The following is an 18,900-nucleotide window of genomic DNA, read 5'->3' as shown; positions in this document are numbered from 1 at the left end:
TGTCCTGTCATGGTTTGAATTTACTTCCCTTGCATCAACTTTCTTTTACTTTGGTTTAGTTATGCAACTTCATTTTACCTGGCCTCAGCTTAACTTTATTTCCCTATTGCTTGTGTTTCTTACTTAAATGTAAGTAGCCCCTTCTTTTAAAAAGAATGTGTTTTTCTAATTCTCAGCTACTTAATGACTCTCCCCAACAGCAGTTTCTCACCATCCAGTGAATTTGTTTCTCCTGTGATGTTGGGTGCTCAATGCTGCTGACTGCCCAGGGTCCTTCCTCACCAGTGGGATCAACTGACTGCGCTGCAATTGCTGGCTTTACCCTAATAGCCTTTTTGTGAACTGTTTATACAGGATACTGTACTTGAGTAATACAGGATTGCTCCTATAAACCTTCATCACAGCAGTGTGCAATATGAATTGTGGAATTTATTGGACATTTTCTCAGACAATTGTAATGAAAATTGCCTGAATGGATTTCATAAGAGGCTGTTGTAACTTCTAAGGAGTATAGAAGCTGTAAGATATGATCTAAGATCTTTTTCTTTTGGAAGCAATAGTTCGTGATTAATCTGCTGAAATTCTTTCAGGTAACTTTTTGTTATCTGTCACTGTTGGAGACGTTTGTGTCCACTGTGTTTGATGCCATTGTGTTGATACGCAAGAGTGAAATTTTCTCTTTCATATACTCACTACTTCATTGCTCTTTGTTTTAATTTTGTATTTTGTACTTTAGCTACTTGACAGAATGCCTTATGCTAAAAGACAACAGTGAATGCCTATCAAAGCTGGTTGAAGGAATTAGATGTAAGTAATTTTACGCAATTACTATGGAAGATTGAATGACATTCCCTGTAATGGTAGCAACAAAATCCAGATTAATTATTTGTGTAATATGACAGCTGTAGCTTCAGTTCAAATGCGTTATGTCATTGTTTTAAAAGTTCTCAGTTACATTATTTTGAATGTAGTCCTTCCGTGTGTTATCATAGAACTAGAGTGCTACTGCACAAACTGACCATGTGGCCCATCGGGTTTGCCTAATCCAGTATTGCTCTGCATATTATCTTTTGAGCATATGGTTAATTCTGTTTTTAAAGAATTACTGGACAATTTTTCAACAACAGTTTGTGGCAGAGTGTTTCACATTTTTAACACCCAATGTGTAAAGATTTTATTTTAACCTCTCTAATTCGTTTTTGCAATTATCTTTCATTTGTGCCCTAGTATTATCTACTTACTGATGATCACAATTACCTTATCCTTACTTCATAATCTTTAAGATTTTGTAACCTTCTCTCCTCTGGTGAAATCAGCCCCAATTTCTCAAGTCGGACTTCAAAACTACAACTCCTCATCCCTGGTCTGTTTGTCAATCTACACAACTCCAATACTCTTTATATCTTTCCTGTAATAAGCTGCATGCAATGGAATCATAGGAAGTGGCTATGAAGCCCATGGTGCCTCTGTTGGCTCTTTGAAACAGCATTCCAATTAGGTCCACTCCCCTGCTCTTTCTCTATACCCGAACAAATTTCCTTTCCAAATAATGTTTTACAATGAAGTTCATTGTTGTTTGATGAAGTAATGGTTGATGAGAATAGTGTGAATCATATGTATATGGACTTTTGAAAGGCGTTCAATTAAAGGGTCACAGTAGACTTGTTAGCAAAATTTAAGTCCTCAAGATTCAAGGGCAAAGACAGCTTGGATACAAAATTGTCTAAAGGACAGCAAGCAGAAGAGTAATGTTGGTTGATTGTTTTACAAATATGATTGAGGTTTACAGTTGTGCCCCCCAGGGATTGATATTGAGACTAGTGCTCTTTTTGATACATATTAATGATCTAGACGTGGGAATAAAGGGCATAATTTCAAAGTTTTCAGATGATATGAAACTTGAAAGTGTAGTAAATAGTGAGGAGAGTTTTAGCAGATTTCAGGAGGGCGGTGGAATAGGCAGACACATGACAGATGAAGTTCAATGCAGAGATTATGGGATACTTAGCTTTGTACATTGGATACAAAACCAAGGAAGTCACGCTAAATAAAAACATAAAATGCTGGTAAAACTCAGCAGGTCTGGCAGAATCTGTGGAGAGAGAAACAATTAACGTTTTGCGTCTGTATGACTCTTCAGAGTGGCCCAGAGCAGTCATACAGACTCAAAACGTTAACTCTGTTTCACTCCATGGATGCTGCCAGACCTGCTGCATTTTTTCAGCATTTTATGTTTTTATTTCAGATTTCCAGCATCCGCAGTATTTTGCTTTTATCTTGAAGTCATGCTAAACCTTTGCAAATCTCTGGTGCTGCGCCACTTTTTAAAAAATTCATTCAATTTGGGCGTCGCTGATTAGGCCAGCATTTATTGCCCATCCCTAATTGCCCTTGTTCAGAGGGTATTTAAGAGTCAACCACATTGCTGTGGGTCTGGACTCTCAGATTTCCTTCCCTAAAGGACATTGTGAACCAGATGGATTTTTACAACAATCAGCAATGATTTCATGGTCATCATTAGACAATTAATTCCAAATTTTTATTGAATTCAAATTTCATCTGCCATGGTGGGATTTGAACCCCAGTCCCCAGAACATTACCTTGGATTATTAGTCCAGCAACGATACACTACGCCACTGCCTCCCCTGAAGCTGGAGTTATTGTGTCCAATTCTAGGCATCACACCTTAGGAAGGAACCTTGGAGAGGGTATAGAGGTTTATCAGGATGATACCAGGAATGTAGAGAGACTATAGATGTGCTCCAAATCATGAAGGATATTAATAGACTAAATAAGGAGAATTTTTTTCTGGTTGCGGGGGTCATTAACACAAGGATATAGATTTAACAAAATTGATGAAAGCATCTGAAAAGAGACAAGAATTTTTGTGCAGTGTGTTAATATGATCTGGAATGCAGTGTAGTGGAGGCAGTTTAATTGGCCTGAATTTTTCCTGCGTCGGGGGGTGCTTGGCGGGAACGGGCGGGGGCAGTTGCGGAGCCGTAGCGCTGGCTCTACCTGTGCAAGTGCGGGGAGAAGGGAGAGTTGGGTCCAGCCTTTCGTACATGCGCGCGAAAGAGCACTTCAATCTCCCTGAGGCACGGAGCTGTCTCAGGGAGATTGAAGCGCTTTTTGAAGAAATTATTAAAAACATTAAAAATTTAATGAAACATGTCCCCTCATGTGATTGTGTCACGTGAGATGGGACCTGTTTTTATTTTTCAAATGAAGTTTTTATTCAATTTGTAAAAGTTTTAGGAAACCTCATCCCGCTCGTGGATAAGGTTTCCAAAAAAATGTAAAGGCCGCTTGGCCTTTCCTCCTACCTGCCAACCGTTAGGTTGGATGGGCAGCGTAAATTTCAAGTTAATGAGGCTGCATAGGTCTTAATAGGCCTTTTAATTATCGGCGGGTGCGCAGCCGACACCAGCGTGCGCCCGCTGAATGAAACATTGTGAGGCTGTGCAATGACATCGAGACACATGCCTGACATCATTGCGTGTCATTTTATGTTCTGGCGTGTCGGCCCTGCCCCCACACGCCAAATGTAAAATCCCGACCATTAACTTTTAGAAGAGCATTGGATATTTACGTGAAAGGGGAAAAAACAGGGCTGTGGAGAAAAAGCAAGGGAGTTAGACTAAGAGCTTTTGAAGAGCTGGTAGAGGCATGAAAGGTCAAATAACCTCCTTTTGTATCGTATATTAGGTACATATCCAATTCCAATTTGAAAGTTACTATTGAATCTTTCTCTGTCACCTTTTCAGGCAGTGCATTCCAAATCATCATAACACTAATTGTAGCCAAACGAACGTACAATTTCAAATTTGAATCCATGTTTTTGTATTCTGTGTCTTTAGAAAGAAAGACCAATATTCTGTTTGCCTTTTTCATGCCTTGTCAATTGCACACTGTATCTGTAAACCAATGTCATTATGATCTACATACATTTCAAAAATAAAACTATTAATTCATATTTTTCTAAACTACATTATATCCGCCAGCTTGCTGGCTTTTCTACATCCTGCAGTTTTTCACAATCCATCTCAATTTGCAATCTCCATAATTAGATGGAATCAGAACACCTTGCCTCCCTGCCCCCTCCCACCCCAGCAGATTCATGCCCAAATCATTTATGCATATAGTATATAAGAGCAACCCAGTACAAGCTCCTGTGGGAAATAAATCTTGACTGTTTCTTTTACTTTTACCCTTTGCCAATGAGCTCCAACTAACACTGTACCATTCCCTTAGTTCCATGATCCATTATCTTTACTACATGCCTTTTCATATGGTACCTGATCAAATATTTCCAATAAATCCTTGTAAAGCACATGCACTACATTTTCTTTTATTTGCCCTGTTATTTTTAATTGTAATTTAATATTTTTTAAACCTTAGTCCTGTAGTTTACTTTGCATTTTCGTGTTTTCTTTAGGAACTTGAGAAAGACTTTTAATCTCAGTGTATGATATGATGATTAATGTTGAACAGGTATAAAGAACCTGGTGAAGAAATATGACCCTCCCAAACCTGAGGAAGTTAATCTTCTGAAACAGAAACTTGAACATTTACACAGCTTGGACCTTGGCATCATTACAAGTTTGTAAGTATTGACAATTGACAAATAAAGCTAACAAGTCAAATTATTGTGGTTTCAATTGCTTCATAAAGCCAGGTAAATTTTAGTTATATTGTTAAGTCAAAGACTGTAATTGAGCAATGGGTTGCCTTTAAAGAGGAGATAGTTCAGGTACCTTTTGAGGTAAATTCTCACAAGGGGCAGGGTAGAAAAAAAACTAAGCCAAAACTCCCTGGATGACAAGTGAGAATGAGAGAGAGTAAGAGAAACAGACAAAAAGGTGTCTATGACAGATGTAAGGTTGATAATAAAGTGAAAACCAGACTGAATATGGAACGTTCAGAGGGGAAGTGAAAAAGGAAATAAGAGAATCAAAGAGAGAATGTAAGAAGAGACTGGCAGCTAACATAAAAGAGAACCCAAAAGTCTTCTATAGGCATATAAATAGTTAAAAGGTAGCTAAAGGAGGTATAGGGCTGAATGAAACCAAAAAGGGGATTTACATATGGAAGCAGACGGCATGGCTGAGGTACTAAATGGGTACTTTGGCAGCATCTTCTTCCTTGGTAAAGAGAGATGCAAAGTCATAGTGAAAGCGAAGGTAGTTGAGATACTGTATGGGTGAAACATTGATAAAGGAGAGATATTTAGAAAGGCAGAGAGCACTTAAAATTGATAAGTTACCAGGGCCAGATGGGATGCGCCTGAAGATATTGAGGGTGGAAACTGTGGAGCCACTGGCGATAATCTTCCAATCTGCCCAAGATGCAAGGATAGTATCAGGGTACTGGAGAATTGTAGAAGTTCACTCTCGTAACTCTCCACAGATGCTGCCAGACCTGCTGAGTTTTTCCAGCACTTTGTACTTTTATTTCAGATTTCCATAATCTACAGTATTTTGCTTTAAGACAGAAGAATTGCAAATTTACACCAATGTGGTTGACTCCTAAATTTCCTCTGAAGTGGCCTAGCAAGCCACTCAGGTGTATCAAACTGTTTAAAAAGTCAATAAAAAGGAGCACCTGGCATTGACCTAGGCACTAGAAATGACAACAGCACTTGCAGCCCTATCGACCCTGCAAAGTTTTCCTCGTTAACACCTGGGGGCTTGTGCCAATTGGGAGAGCTGTCTCACAGACTAGGCAAACAACAGCTTGATATAATCATACTCACAGAATCATACCTTACAGATAATGTCCCAGACAGCACCATCACCATTCCTGGGTATGTCTTGTCCCACCGGCAGGCCAGACCCTGCAGAGGTGGTTGCACAGTGGTCCACAGTCGGAAGGGAGTTGCCCTGGGAGTTCTCAACATCGTCTCTGGCCCACATGAAGCCTCATGGAATTAGTGAAACATGGGCAAGGAAACCTACTGCTGATTGTCACGTGCTGCCCCCGTCAGCTTATGAATCAGCACTCCTTCATGTTGAGCACCACTTGGAGGAAGCATTGAGGATGGCAAGGGTGGAGAATGTACTCTGGGTGGAGGACTTCAATGTCCACCAGAGTGGCTCGGTAGCACCAATACAGACCGATCTGGCTGAGTCCTAAAAGACAAAGCTGCTAGACTCTGCCTGCGACAGGTGGCGCAGGAACCAACAAGAGGGAAAAATATACTTGACCTCATCTTCGCCAGCCTGCCTGCCGCAGTTGCATCTGTCCATGGCAGTATCGGTAGGAGTGACCACTGCACAGTCCTTGTGGAGACAAAGGCCCGTCTTCACATTGAGAATACCCTCCATCATGTTGTGTGGCATTACCACCATGCTAAATGGGATAGATTTCAAAGAGATCTAGCAATTCAGGACAGGGCAACCATGAGGCTCAATGGCCCAGCAGCATTGTACCCAACTGCAATCTGTAACCTCATGGACTGACATATCCCCCACTCTACCATTACCATCAAGTCAAGGGATCAACCCTGTTTCAATGAAGAATGTAGGAGGGCATGCCAGGAGCAGCATCAGACATACCTAAAAATGATATCTCAACCTGGTGAAGCTACAACACAGGACTACTTGTATGCCAAACAGCATAAGTAGCAAGCAATAGAGAGAGCTAAGCAATTTCACAACCAACAGATCAGATCTAAGCTCCGCAGTGCTGCCACATCCAGTCGGGAATGGTGGTGGACAATGAAACAACACCCTGGAGGAGGAGGCTCCAAAAGAAGCCCAGCATATCGGTGCAAAAGATAAAGCTGAAGCATTTGCAATGATCTTCAGCCCAAAGTAACGAGTAGATTATCCATCTCGGCCTCTTCCTGAGGTCCCCAGCTGAAGATGCCAGTCTTCAGCCAATTCAATTCACTCCAGGTGATATCAAGAAAAGGCTGAAGGCACTGGATACTGCAAAGACTATGGGCCCTGACAATATTCCAGCAATAGTACTGAAGACTTGTGGTCCTGAACTTGCCGCGCCCCTAGCCAAGCTGTTCCAGTACAGCTCCAACACTGACATCTACCCAGCAATGTGGAAAATTGCCCAGGTACGCCCTGCACACAAAAAGCAGGAAAAATCCAACCTAGCCAATTATCAACCCATCAGTATACCCTCGATCATCAATAAAGTGATGGAAGGGGTTGAAATCAGTGCTATCAAGCGGCACTTGCTTAGCAATAACTTGCACACTGAAGCTCAGTTTGGGTTCTGCCAGGGCCACTCAGCTCCTGACCTCATTATAGCCTTGGTTCAAACATGGACAAAAGAGCTGAACTCCAGAGGTGAGGCGAGAGTGACTGCCCTTGACATCAAGGCAGCATTTGGCCGAGTGTGGCAACAAGGAGTCCTAGCAAAACTGGAGTCAATGGGAATCGGGGAGAAAACTCTGCTGATTGAAATCATACCTAGCACAAAGGAAGATGGTTGTGGTACTTAGAGGTCAATCACCTCAGTTCCAGGGCATCACTGCAGGAGTTCCTCAGGGTAGTATCCTAGGCCCAGCTATCTTCAACTGCTTCACCAATGAGCTTCCTTCCATCATTAGGTCAGAAGTGGGGCATATGATTGTACAATGTTCAGCAACATTTGTGACTCCTCAGATACTGAAGCAGTTTATGCCCAAATGGAACAAGACCTGGACAGTATCCAGGCTTGTGCTGACAAGCAGCAAGTAACATTCATGCCACACAAGAGGACACTACAACATCCTGGGGGTTACCATTGACCAGAAACTGAACAGGAGTAGCCATATAAATACGGTGGCTACAAAAGCAGGTCAGGGGCTAGGAATCCTTCCATGAGTAACTCAACTCCTGACACCCCAAAGCATGAACACCATCCACAAGGCACAAGTCAGGATTGTGATGGAAACATCTTCGCTAGCCTGAATGAGCGCAGCTCGAACAATACTTAAGAAGCTTGACACCATCCAGGACAAAGCAGCCTGCTTGATTGGCGTCCCTTCCACAAAATTCATTCCCTCCACCACTGACGCACAATGGCAGCTGTGTGTACCATCTACAAGATGCACTGCAGGAACTCACCAAGATTCCTTCGACAGCACCTTTCAAACCCACAACTGCTACCCTCTAGAAGGACAAGGGCAGCAGACACATGGGAACACCACCACTTGGAAGTTCCCCTCCAAGCCACTCGCCATCCTAACTTGGAAATATATCGCCATTCCTTCACGGTCGCAGGGTCAAAATCTGGGAACTCACTTCCTAACAGCACTGTGGGTGTACCTACCACATGGACTGCAGTGGTTCAAGAACACAGTTCATCGCCACCTTCTCAAGGGCACTTCAGGATGGGCAACAAATGCTGGCCCAGCCAGCGATGCCTGCACCCCATGAATGAGTAAAGCAAAGATGCTGCTACTTACTGCAAATGCATTGAACATCTCACCACAAGCACGAACACATCCAATCATGCAGTATGTACATGAATTTGACGAACCTATTCAGACATCCTAGCTTGGAGAGTAAGTGCCATAGATCAGGTCAACTGACCCTGTCAAAAGCTTTAGGTCTATGAACAGCATATTTAGATCATGATGTTGCTCTTTGCACTTATCTTGTAGTTGTCTTGCTACAAACACCATATCGGCTGTCCCATGGATAGCCCTAAAACCTCTGATTCTGGGAGGTTATCATCTATAAGGATTTCTAGCTGATGGTCTAGCAGGGGCAGCAATCAGAGAACTTCTGTATACTGATGACTCTGCCCTAGCTGCCCACAAACCCAAGCAAGAGATACAAATCACAGAATCCTTACAGTGCAGAAGGAGGCCAATTGAACCATTGAGTCGGCACTGGCTCTCTGAAAGAGGATTCTACTTAGTCCCACTCCCCTATCTTATCCCCCTAACCTTGCACATTCTTTCTTTTTAGATAGCCATCCAATTCCTTTTTGAATACCTCGATCGAACTGGCCTCCACCACCCTCTTGGGAAGTTTGTTCCAGACTCCAACCACCCCCTGGGTGAAAAATTTCTTCCTCATATCGCTTTTACTCCTTTTGCTAATTATTTTGAACCTGTGCCCTCTAGTTCTTGATGCTCCCTTGAGTGGGAACTGTTTCTTACCATTTACCATGTCGATACCCCTCAGGATCTTGAATACCTCTACCAAGTCTCCTTTCAGCCTTCTTTTCTCCCGGGAAAACTGTCCCAACCTCTCCAAGCTATCCTCACAGCTGTAGTTCTTCATCCCTGGAATCATTCTTGTGAATCTCCTCTGTATTCTCTCCAAAGCCTTCATACCCTTCAAGTATGGCATCCAGAACTGGATGCAGTACTCCAGATGAGACCTAACTAGCGTCTTATACAAATTCAACATGACCTTACTCTTGTACCGAATGCCCCTATTAATAAAGCCTAAGATATATGCTTTATTAACTGCTCTCTCAACATGTCCTGCCATCTTCAGTGACTTTTGTACATACACACTGAGGTCCCTCTGTTCCTGCACCTCCTTTAGAGTCTGTCCCTTTATTCTATACTGTGCCTCCATATTCTTCCTGCCAAAATGAGTCACTTCACACTTCTCTGTGTTGAACTTCATTTACCACTTGTCTGCCCAATCCACTGTCCTTTTGAAACTCAAGACTATCCTCATCACATTGACAATCTTTGTATTGTCCACAAATTTTGAAATCATGCCCTGAACACCACAGTCAAGGTCATTAATATATATCAAGAAGAGCAAGGGTCCCAACACTGACCCCTGGGGAACTCCACTACAAACCTTCCTCCAATCTGAAAAACATCCATTAACCACTACTCAGCTAATTTCTTATCCAAGTACCTACTCTCCCTTTTATTCCATGAGCTAGAACTTTGCTCACAAATCTGTTGTGTGGCACTGATCAAATGTACACCACATCAACAGTGTTGCCCTTATCAGCCGCCTTTGTTACCTCCTGAAAAAGCTCCAACATGTTAGTTTAACATGATTTTCCCTTAATGAATCCATGCTAGCTTTCCTTAATTATCTGCACCTGTCTAAGTGACTATTGATTTTGTCCCAAACTATGGTTTCCAGAAGATTCCCTACCACTGAAGTCAAACTAACTGGTCTGTAGATTATCTTTGCACCTCCTTTTGAACAAGGATGTAGCATTCGCAATTCTTCAGTCCTTTGGCACCACCTCTATGTCTAAGGAAGACTGGAAGATTATCACTAATGCCGCTGCAATTTCCACTCGCTTCCCTCAGTACCCTTGGATGCACCTCATCCGGTCCTGGTATCTTACCAATTTTAAGTAAAGATGGCCTTTCTAAAAACTCCTCCTTCTCAATTGTAAATTCTTCTAACGTACCAGTTACCTCTTCTCTCACCTCAGCCTGGTTAGCATCTTCTTCCTTTGTAAAGACAGATGTAAAGCACTCATTTAATACTGCTATTTCTCCTGCCTCCAAGTTCAAGTCCCCTTTTTATTTGAATTCTGAATTTATTTATCCTACCTTTCCCCTTCAAGGGAATATACCTTGGCATTGCCCGAAATACTTTTTCTTTGAAGGTAGCCCATTGTTCATTCACTGTCTTTTCTGCCAACATTTGATTCCAAATCAACTGAGAAGCATTCTCATCCCATCAAAGTTGGCTTTCCCCCAATTAATTATCCTTGTTCTGGATTGTTCCTTGTTCTTTTCCATGGCCAACCTAAAACTTATACAATGGTCACTGTCCCCAGAGGCTCTCCCACTGATATTCCCCAGAACCAGTTCCAACAGTGCCTTCCCTCTCGTTGGACTGGAAACATACTGCTGCAGAAAATTATCTTGAACACATTCCAGGAACTTTTGCCCTTTGTCCCGTTGCACTATTCCTATCCCAGTCTATATTTGGATAATTGAAGTCCCCTGTTATAATTACTCTATAATTCTTGCACCTCTCTGTAATTGCTTTGCAGATTGTTTCTCTAAACCCCTTTTGCTAGTTGGTGGTCTATATACTACACCGATCAATGTTATCGCACCTTTTTCATTCCTTACCTCTAGCCAGAGAGATTCTTTCCATGATCCCTCTGGAACATCTTATCTCTCCAGTACTGTAATGCCATCTTTAATCAATACTGCCACTCTCCCCCTGCCACCACCCTTTCTTCCTTTCCTGTCTCTCCTAAACATGTTGTACCCATTAACGTCCAGTCCTGCCCTTCTTTGAGCCAGGTCTCTTATAACAGTAATATCATAATTCCATTTGTCAACCTGTGCCTGTAGTTCACCAGTCTTAACAACCACACTCCATGTATTCACATTCATGCACATCAGCCCTGATTTAGGCTTTTTTACTTTCCCCTTTACTCTGAACCCATCTAACAACTTACTATTGCCTACTCTCAATCAAGTAAACTCTCTAAGCATTCTATCTACCTTGATACTACTCTCTGATGTATCATCCTTATCAGTTAATACTTTTCTACTTGCCACTGCCAGTTCCTCTCCTCTCCACTGAATTTCCCTTTAGGTTCCCATACTCCTGACAATCTAGTTGAAACCCACCCTGACAACACTAACAAGGATATTAGTACCAGTCCTTTTTAAGGTGTAACCCACCCTTACATAGGTCCCACCTGCCCCAAAACCAGTCCTAATGCCTCAGGCATCTAAAGCCCTCTCTCCTACTCCACTTCTCCAACCATGTATTGAACTGCTCATTTTTCCCATTCTTATGCTCACTGGCACGTGACACTGGGAGTAATCATGATTTTACTGCCTTTTGAGGTCCTGATTTTTAATTGCCTTCCTAAATCCCTCAAATCTGCTTTCAGAACCTCATCCCTTTTATCAGTGGCATTGGTCCCAGTGTGGACCATGACCTCTGACTGTTCAACACCCACCCCCCCCCCCCCCCCGCCCCAAACCACAAAGGAATGTCCTGCAACTGCTCTGTGACATCCTTGATCCTGGCACCAGCAAGGCAACATACCATCCTGGAGTCACGTCTATGACCGCAGAAATACCTGACTGCTCCCTTAACTATGGAATCCCTTCCACTCTTTCTCCTCCCTTCTTGTGCAGCTGAGCTACCTGTGGTGTCACGAACGTGGCTCTTGAAACAGTCCTCTGAGAAACCATCTCGCTTGCCAGTATCCAAAATGAAAAAATGGTTGGAGAGCGAGAGAGTGCAGGATCCCCTGAGGCTACATGCCTGTTTCTCTTCGATACTCTGGTGGTCACCCATTCCCTCTCTGTCTGATTACTTCTCAGCTGCGGTGTGACCACCTCTCATGGATTACCTGGATAACCATATGTTATCCACGTAATCCTCAGCCTTCCAGATGCACCACAATGACTCAAACCACCACTTGAGTTCCACAACCCGGAGCACAAGTTCCTGCAGCTGGTGACACTTCTTGCAGTTGTAGTCATCGCGAGCACTTTGGGCCTGCGTGACTTCCCACATCCCGGAGGATGCACATTCCACATGGCTGAGCTGCACTGACATACCTTAAAAACTTTATATAAAATGTTTACTACAGTATGGTATAGTATAATAACTCACCTGTCACTCAAAAATCGGTTTCTCTGTGCCAAGTCCGGATAGGCCTGTACTTACCAACCAAATCAACTTGTGGGACTCCTGTGACATCACTTATAGGTTTTATCTATAAATTCCCGACTCTCCCTCTCTCCGCTGTTTTATGGGCTCTCTCCGAATTGCCGCTGCTTTATGGGCTCTCTTATGTTGTTCAGTCAGCTTAATTTTATTACTTTCTGAATTAACTTAGCATAATTCCTACGTGTACCACACCTCTTTTCCCCCATGCACCAAGTTCCCATGTGAACCTAAATTTGTTACTTACTCGGTCTCCATCTCATTCAGGCGTAGTCGCCTATCTCCTCGCGCACCCCTTACTGATCAAAGATTATGGCAAAAAAATTCTCAAGTGTTACCAAAAAACTTTGGTCTCCAAATCAGTGTCTCCAAGACCAAAGTTATGTTTCAGCCAGGACCAGGCACACACTATGAAGCACCAAACATATCCATTGGCACCAGTTTCAATTGTAGAAATATTTTCATAACTTGGTAGTGTGCTTTCTAGGGGATCTATTATTTATGAAGATATCTGCATGCACCCAAAAAGCAAGTTCTGCCAATGGTGATTCTGTGATCATGTCTGGATGCAGCATGGCATTAAGCTGAAGACTAAAATCAAATTTTATCAGATCATTGTCCTTAACCCCTTGCTGTATGGTGCAGAATCCTGAGTCTTTTATATGCTCCACATCAAAGCTCTGGAACACTTCCATCAAAGACACCCGAGGTCCATCAAGAGAGTTCTATGGCAGGACAAAAATCGTAAATAAGAGTCCTCCATTGTGCTGGGCTAAACAACATGGGAGACCACCATCCTGAAAATTGAACTTAGATAGGCATATCTGCTGCATGGATGACTACAGAATCCACAAGCAGATATTCAATGAGGAGCTGTCTCAGGGGAAACAACATCATGGTGGTCTGCACAAATGGGCCAGAATTTTATATTCGGCCTGCGGGCATGTGCCCAACACACATGAGTGTAATATGACGCATGATGAAATCGGGCATGCATCCCAATGTTATCGCACACTCGCGTGATATTTCATTCGGCGGGCAGCGCCAGAGTCGGCTGCGCACACGCTGATAATTGAAAGGCCTATTAAGGCCGTTAACGAGCCAATTAACTTGAAATTTACAGTTGATGGGCAGACAAAAAAAACCTAGTGGCCTTTACATTTTTTAGGAAACCTCATCCACAAGCAGGATGAGGTTTTAAATGAAAACTTTATTTTGAATTTAAAAACATGTCCCATCTTGTGACACAGTCACATGAGAGAACATGATTCATTAAATTTTTATTGTCTTTATTAATTTTTTTGAAAAGGGCTTTAATCTCCCTGAGGCAGCTCTGTGCCTCAGGGAGATTGAAACGCTGCTTCGCGCACATGTGCGAACTGCGTGCCAGCCCCGCTATCCCTCCTCCCCCTGCCCGCACAAGTGGCGCTGAGTGCTGACACTCACGATGCACGTAGGGCGGGCCTTAATTGTCCCATCCACATGAAATCGGAGTGTGGAGCTGATGCTGGGCGGCGGTCGGCTTCCCAACCGAGCCCATCTGACGAGGGAAAACTTCTGGCCATGATAGAAGGAAGCCCTAAAAAAGAGCCTTACAATCTTCTGCATTGTAGACCCCCTCTCTTGGGAAAACTCCAAGTGGACCAATTGGCTGCAAGCACTGAAATTTGGTTCAGCATGTTTTGAAAGCTATCTATGCCAAACTCACAGCATCTGACATGTGTAGAGGAAGGCCAGAGGTGGCGCAGCTTGCAGAAGTTCGCCCAAGCACTAACAACGAAAATATAAACTGCCAGTTCTATAGTTCTGTGGACGTCCATGCCAATCTCCTGTCAGACTCTTCAGTCATGAGAGGACCCATAGAAGACAATGAAATCATTTACTTTGGAAATACTCGAACAATGAGGAGTCTGGAATGATTTCGCTTAAGAGCAATGTAAACATAGAGGTGACCTGAGTTTTATAAAATAACAAAAGAGCTGTATAGCATGTCTGTTGATGGATTATTCCTGTTTAGCAGATTAGGGAGGACAAAGGGATATAAATTCAAACTATGTAACAGTAGGAATAGACTGGATGTTAGGCAATTCTTCTTATTCCAGAGAGTAGTGAGCTCTGGAATACATTGATAGCTGGTGTGGTAGATGCTGACTCTGCTTGCCTTCAAGAGTTCTTAACTGGAGCAGAGATCACATCATATAGAAAGCAAATGGATTAACAGATGCAAATACATCGGCCTGTTGTCTAGATTGGGAAATTCCAAGCGATCAAATCCAGTGGGTTTTTTTCCTTTATTGGCCCTAGGTTTTTGTGTTTTTTTTCTTATCTCCCAGATTACATCAGTTGGAGAAATATTTAGTCATGATGCTCCAGCTAGCATGAGGCATGGGCAAGCATGATGAATCACTGGGTCTCTTTGTGCCTGTCAATTTTGTATATTCACTTTCTGACTCTGAAATTAGTTTATGAGGCATGTAAAATAATTATTGCGTTGCTTCATTCAGACAGTTACAATTATGTTACGTTTTGGCTGCAATTGAAGGGGAACATTTTTATACTTGTTCTCCACTTACATATTACAGTACACTGAGTCAGTGAATGTGTTATCCAATTCTGCTTCTATGTTGAAAACAGAAAGAAGAGGAAAGGTTATGAGGAAGATGGAACAATTTCAAAAAAAGCAAAAGTGGAAGAGGTCTGTAAGATCCTTTCGTAATATTGGCTTGTGCGGCATTTTATGTTAACATAGGACATTGCAACGTTAAATAATATGCAAGAGTCTGTGAAATGTCAGCTTATTTCCCCAGTTTTGAAAATTTTGTACATGAATAGTGTTATTTAGGTCAGACAGCATCAGCTGCAGTTCAAGTCAGGCTAGGCTAGTCCATGGGATTGTCATATTGCATTCCTTGTTGACCAGATTAAAAAGGTGAATGGAAGACACTGTATTGACAGGAAAGGAGGGCAGGTCATGAAGAAATGTCCTTCAGCTTCAGCCATGGGTTTCCACAGGTAAGGAAAAGTCACAACAACAGTGGTGATGATGCAATTTCTAATTACACTAAGATTGTACTTTGAAGAATGTTGACTGTGGCTCTACATTGGACAAATCTGCTGAGGAGACTCCCTGAAGTTGGACTAATACAGATCTACTCAAATTACTAATTAGCAGTGGTACATCTCTTCAAGTGTCTTGATTGAAGCACCCATTGGACATTGGCCAAAGGAAATACTTCATCTGCTCAAAGTGGGGCTCAATAATATTAGGTAAAAGTGGGGGTCAGTGCTATTGGCAGCTTAGACCATTAGCTGAACATTTGGGTGACTATCCTCCAGCCAAGTAGTAGCATGGAAGCAGAGGATGAGTGAGTGCATGCTGATGGGACTCTTTTTTTTTAAAAAAATCTCTCATCCAAGCTCGAAATTCACTGACATTCAGTGCCCATGGAAAACAAATGTTATTTTGGATCTGGTTGGCTTTCAACATACACTAGTTTTGAAGATTCTACTCTCCTACCGCCTGTGTCAACTTACTAAAATCCATTTAGAAGTATAAAAATCAGCCTATCTCCGTCAGGCTATAAAAACATGAGTACCCTTAGCTATTGAGAAATTATTTTTACTGAACTTTTGTGATCCCAAACATTGTTCATACCATTTGCCAAAATCCTTAACCATGCTGTTTTTTTAAAACCTCAACTCAGTTCTTTAATGTTGTCCTTGCTGGCCTTCCATTAACTCCAACTAGTCTGAAACTATGTTGATTGCATTTGCCCATTACCCTTATGCTCATTGACTTTCTGTCCCTCAATGGGTTGATTTTAAAATCCTCATCTGCGAATCCCCCGTGGCTGCTGCATTGTGTCAGCAATTGTCTTTAACATTAGATCCTGCACTTTTCAGCCTTGTTTATGCGTTTTGCTTCCTAAATCCCACTGCCCCTCACTTCTCCATCAATCTTTTGACTAAATCTTTGGTCACTGCTCCTAATTCTAATAATCTGTTCCTTCATTTCTTTTATCTACATTAATTTATATTCTGGTAGCCCCAGGTATTATAACAATTCTTTTGTGTTTTATTTGTAGGAGGAATGGAGTGATGATGATCTAATTGATGCAATGTAAATTGCTGCTTGACTTGCATTTTGAAAACATTCACGGAGGAGCAGCTGCTGTGGTTCTCTGATTTGGTATTTATACTGAGGAGTGACATTCAGACATGAGTTTGAGTAAGACAGGTTGTGCCTTTGGATAGAAGAGTCAGAAGCCCAGTGATTTAAAAAGCCAACTAAAGCTGCAGACCACAGAAACAGACAGTACTTCTGATGCAAAATATTTTTTTCTGCAAATGACTTTTGATGGTATGTTTATTTTTTACCTAAATCAAAATAAATGTGGTTCTGAAAGTACTGCAACAAACTTCAAAGCAAATTTTTAATGCTTGCATTGCTGAGCTGTTTGACTTGCCAATGTCAGTGTGTAATTTGTTTTGGAAGCATGTTTTAAGTGTCCTATTCTTCTCAGTATTTGAAATAAAATTTGTATTGTCTCCATGACTTAAGTTTGGAACATTTTTCAGAATGTCCTTTACCTTCTGTGTTTCAGGAAAAGTTTTGATTTTATTCATTGCTCAGAATTTATGTAAAAATATTTTTTCTACTGAATTGTTTACTTGGCTACAAATTATATGCTGCATTTTAAACAGTACTGGAGATGATAATATAGAAAAATAAATTTTTACAACTAAGGTTATGTGAAACTGATCTGTGCTGTTAATTCCATGACCCCTATCACAATATTGAATAACTGATAACTATTGAAAACAATTTCAAGTAGATAGAAAGAGTACATCATGTATTCAACAACAAAATCTGTAGTTTTATTACCATTTTTATTTTACTTAGATTTATTTATCTTTCTTCGTAACAGATTCATTCCTATAATTGTAGAGAAAATTAAGGCCAATACTTTCACATACTTATCAGTCTCCTGTAGCATTGTTCAAGTGGTGTCAAGATCAAGTGTAGCCTTCAGGCAGTAGGTTATTAGAGCTGTTAGTTCCATCATAAGTTACATGGTAAAAAATAAGTGTATTAGTCCAATGTAACTGAGGTTCTAAGGCCTTGATAAACGGAAGAAAGCATTGGCAGCTTATGGCCATTAAAACCTCAATTAACTCCAAACCATAATGCAATTCTTAGTTAAGTTTTGTTAATGAGCTTTGCAACTTGAATTTGTGTCCTTCATTATCACTGTCAGTTTTTACTTTTACTAAAGTTTTACATTACGCAACAACAACTTGTATTTATAATGATCTTTAACATTATTAAATGTCCCTACATTGGATATATCTGCTGAGGAGACTTCCCTGAGCTGGATTAGTACAGATCTACTCAAATCACTCATTAGTAGTGGTACATCTCTTCAGGTGTCTTGGTTGAAGCACCCAATGGATACTGGCCAAAGGAAATATTTAATCTGCTCAAAGTGGATTCAGTGGAATGTTATCAAACATGTGTTAAGGAGGACAGCAATGTGAAGAGGTTTATGGAGAGAATTCTATAACATAAGACCTACACAGCTGAAGGCATAGCTGCTGATGGTGTGCTGAAGGAAATTGGGGATGCACAAGGGGCTAAATTTGAAGGAATCCAGACACCTCAAAGTTGTAGAGCTTGAGGAGATTAGAGATGGAAGGAGTGAGGCCATGGAAAGCTTTGAATACAAAGATGGGAATTTTAAATGAGGTGTTGGACTAGAGGAGGCAATGCAGGTCAGTGAGCACAGGAATGATGAGTGAAAAAGATTTGGTGAGGTTTACACTATGGGTAGCTAATACCATAACTTTCAACTGTGAAATTTTAGTGCAATGTAAAAGTTAAATAGGTGAAATATGTATAGTAGTGAAATTACAGTCTGGCATTATTAAACAACAAAGTTGTGTAGTTTTGAAAAATGCACAGCAAACAGGAAGGAAGAAAAGCTAGAAAATAAACAACAAATGAGTTTAGTAATCCTCAATGCAATGGTTCGGTGAAAAAGGCAAGTGAACTGAGGGCCAAGATGGACATTTGGATATATGTTAGCTATTACTGAAACATGGCTTAAAGGAGGGCAGGAATAGCATTTCAATATTCCTGGTTACAGGGAACAAGATGGGGAGATTGAAAAAGGGGTTGTCACTATATTAGCTAAAGAAAGAATTAGAACTGTGAGGAGGGATGATATGCCAGTAAGATCATCAGATGAGGCTATATAGGTTGAACTGAAGAAAGACTTGCATGTACATAACTCTTTTCATGACCACCAAA

General features: G+C 41.5%; 1 protein-coding gene across 1 annotated transcript in view; it reads left to right on the top strand.

Annotated features, from left to right (window-relative positions):
* Window positions 1-17,348, top strand: part of ccnh (cyclin H) — a 43,864-nt gene extending 26,516 nt beyond the window's left edge. The window contains exons 7-10 of the mRNA XM_078564758.1: window positions 737-807; window positions 4,495-4,606; window positions 15,225-15,285; window positions 16,676-17,348. Of these exons, the coding sequence (XP_078420884.1) occupies window positions 737-807; window positions 4,495-4,606; window positions 15,225-15,285; window positions 16,676-16,714 (283 nt within the window). The 3' untranslated portion in view covers window positions 16,715-17,348. The remainder of the gene's footprint in view (window positions 1-736; window positions 808-4,494; window positions 4,607-15,224; window positions 15,286-16,675) is intronic.
* Window positions 17,349-18,900: the final 1,552 nt, after the last annotated feature.

Source organism: Cetorhinus maximus, chromosome 2 (genome assembly GCF_964194155.1).
Source record: "Cetorhinus maximus chromosome 2, sCetMax3.hap1.1, whole genome shotgun sequence".
In the NCBI taxonomy this organism is placed as follows: domain Eukaryota; kingdom Metazoa; phylum Chordata; class Chondrichthyes; order Lamniformes; family Cetorhinidae; genus Cetorhinus; species Cetorhinus maximus.
The sequence above is the reverse complement of the archived record's forward strand: the minus strand, read 5'-3'. Positions and strand labels throughout refer to the sequence as shown.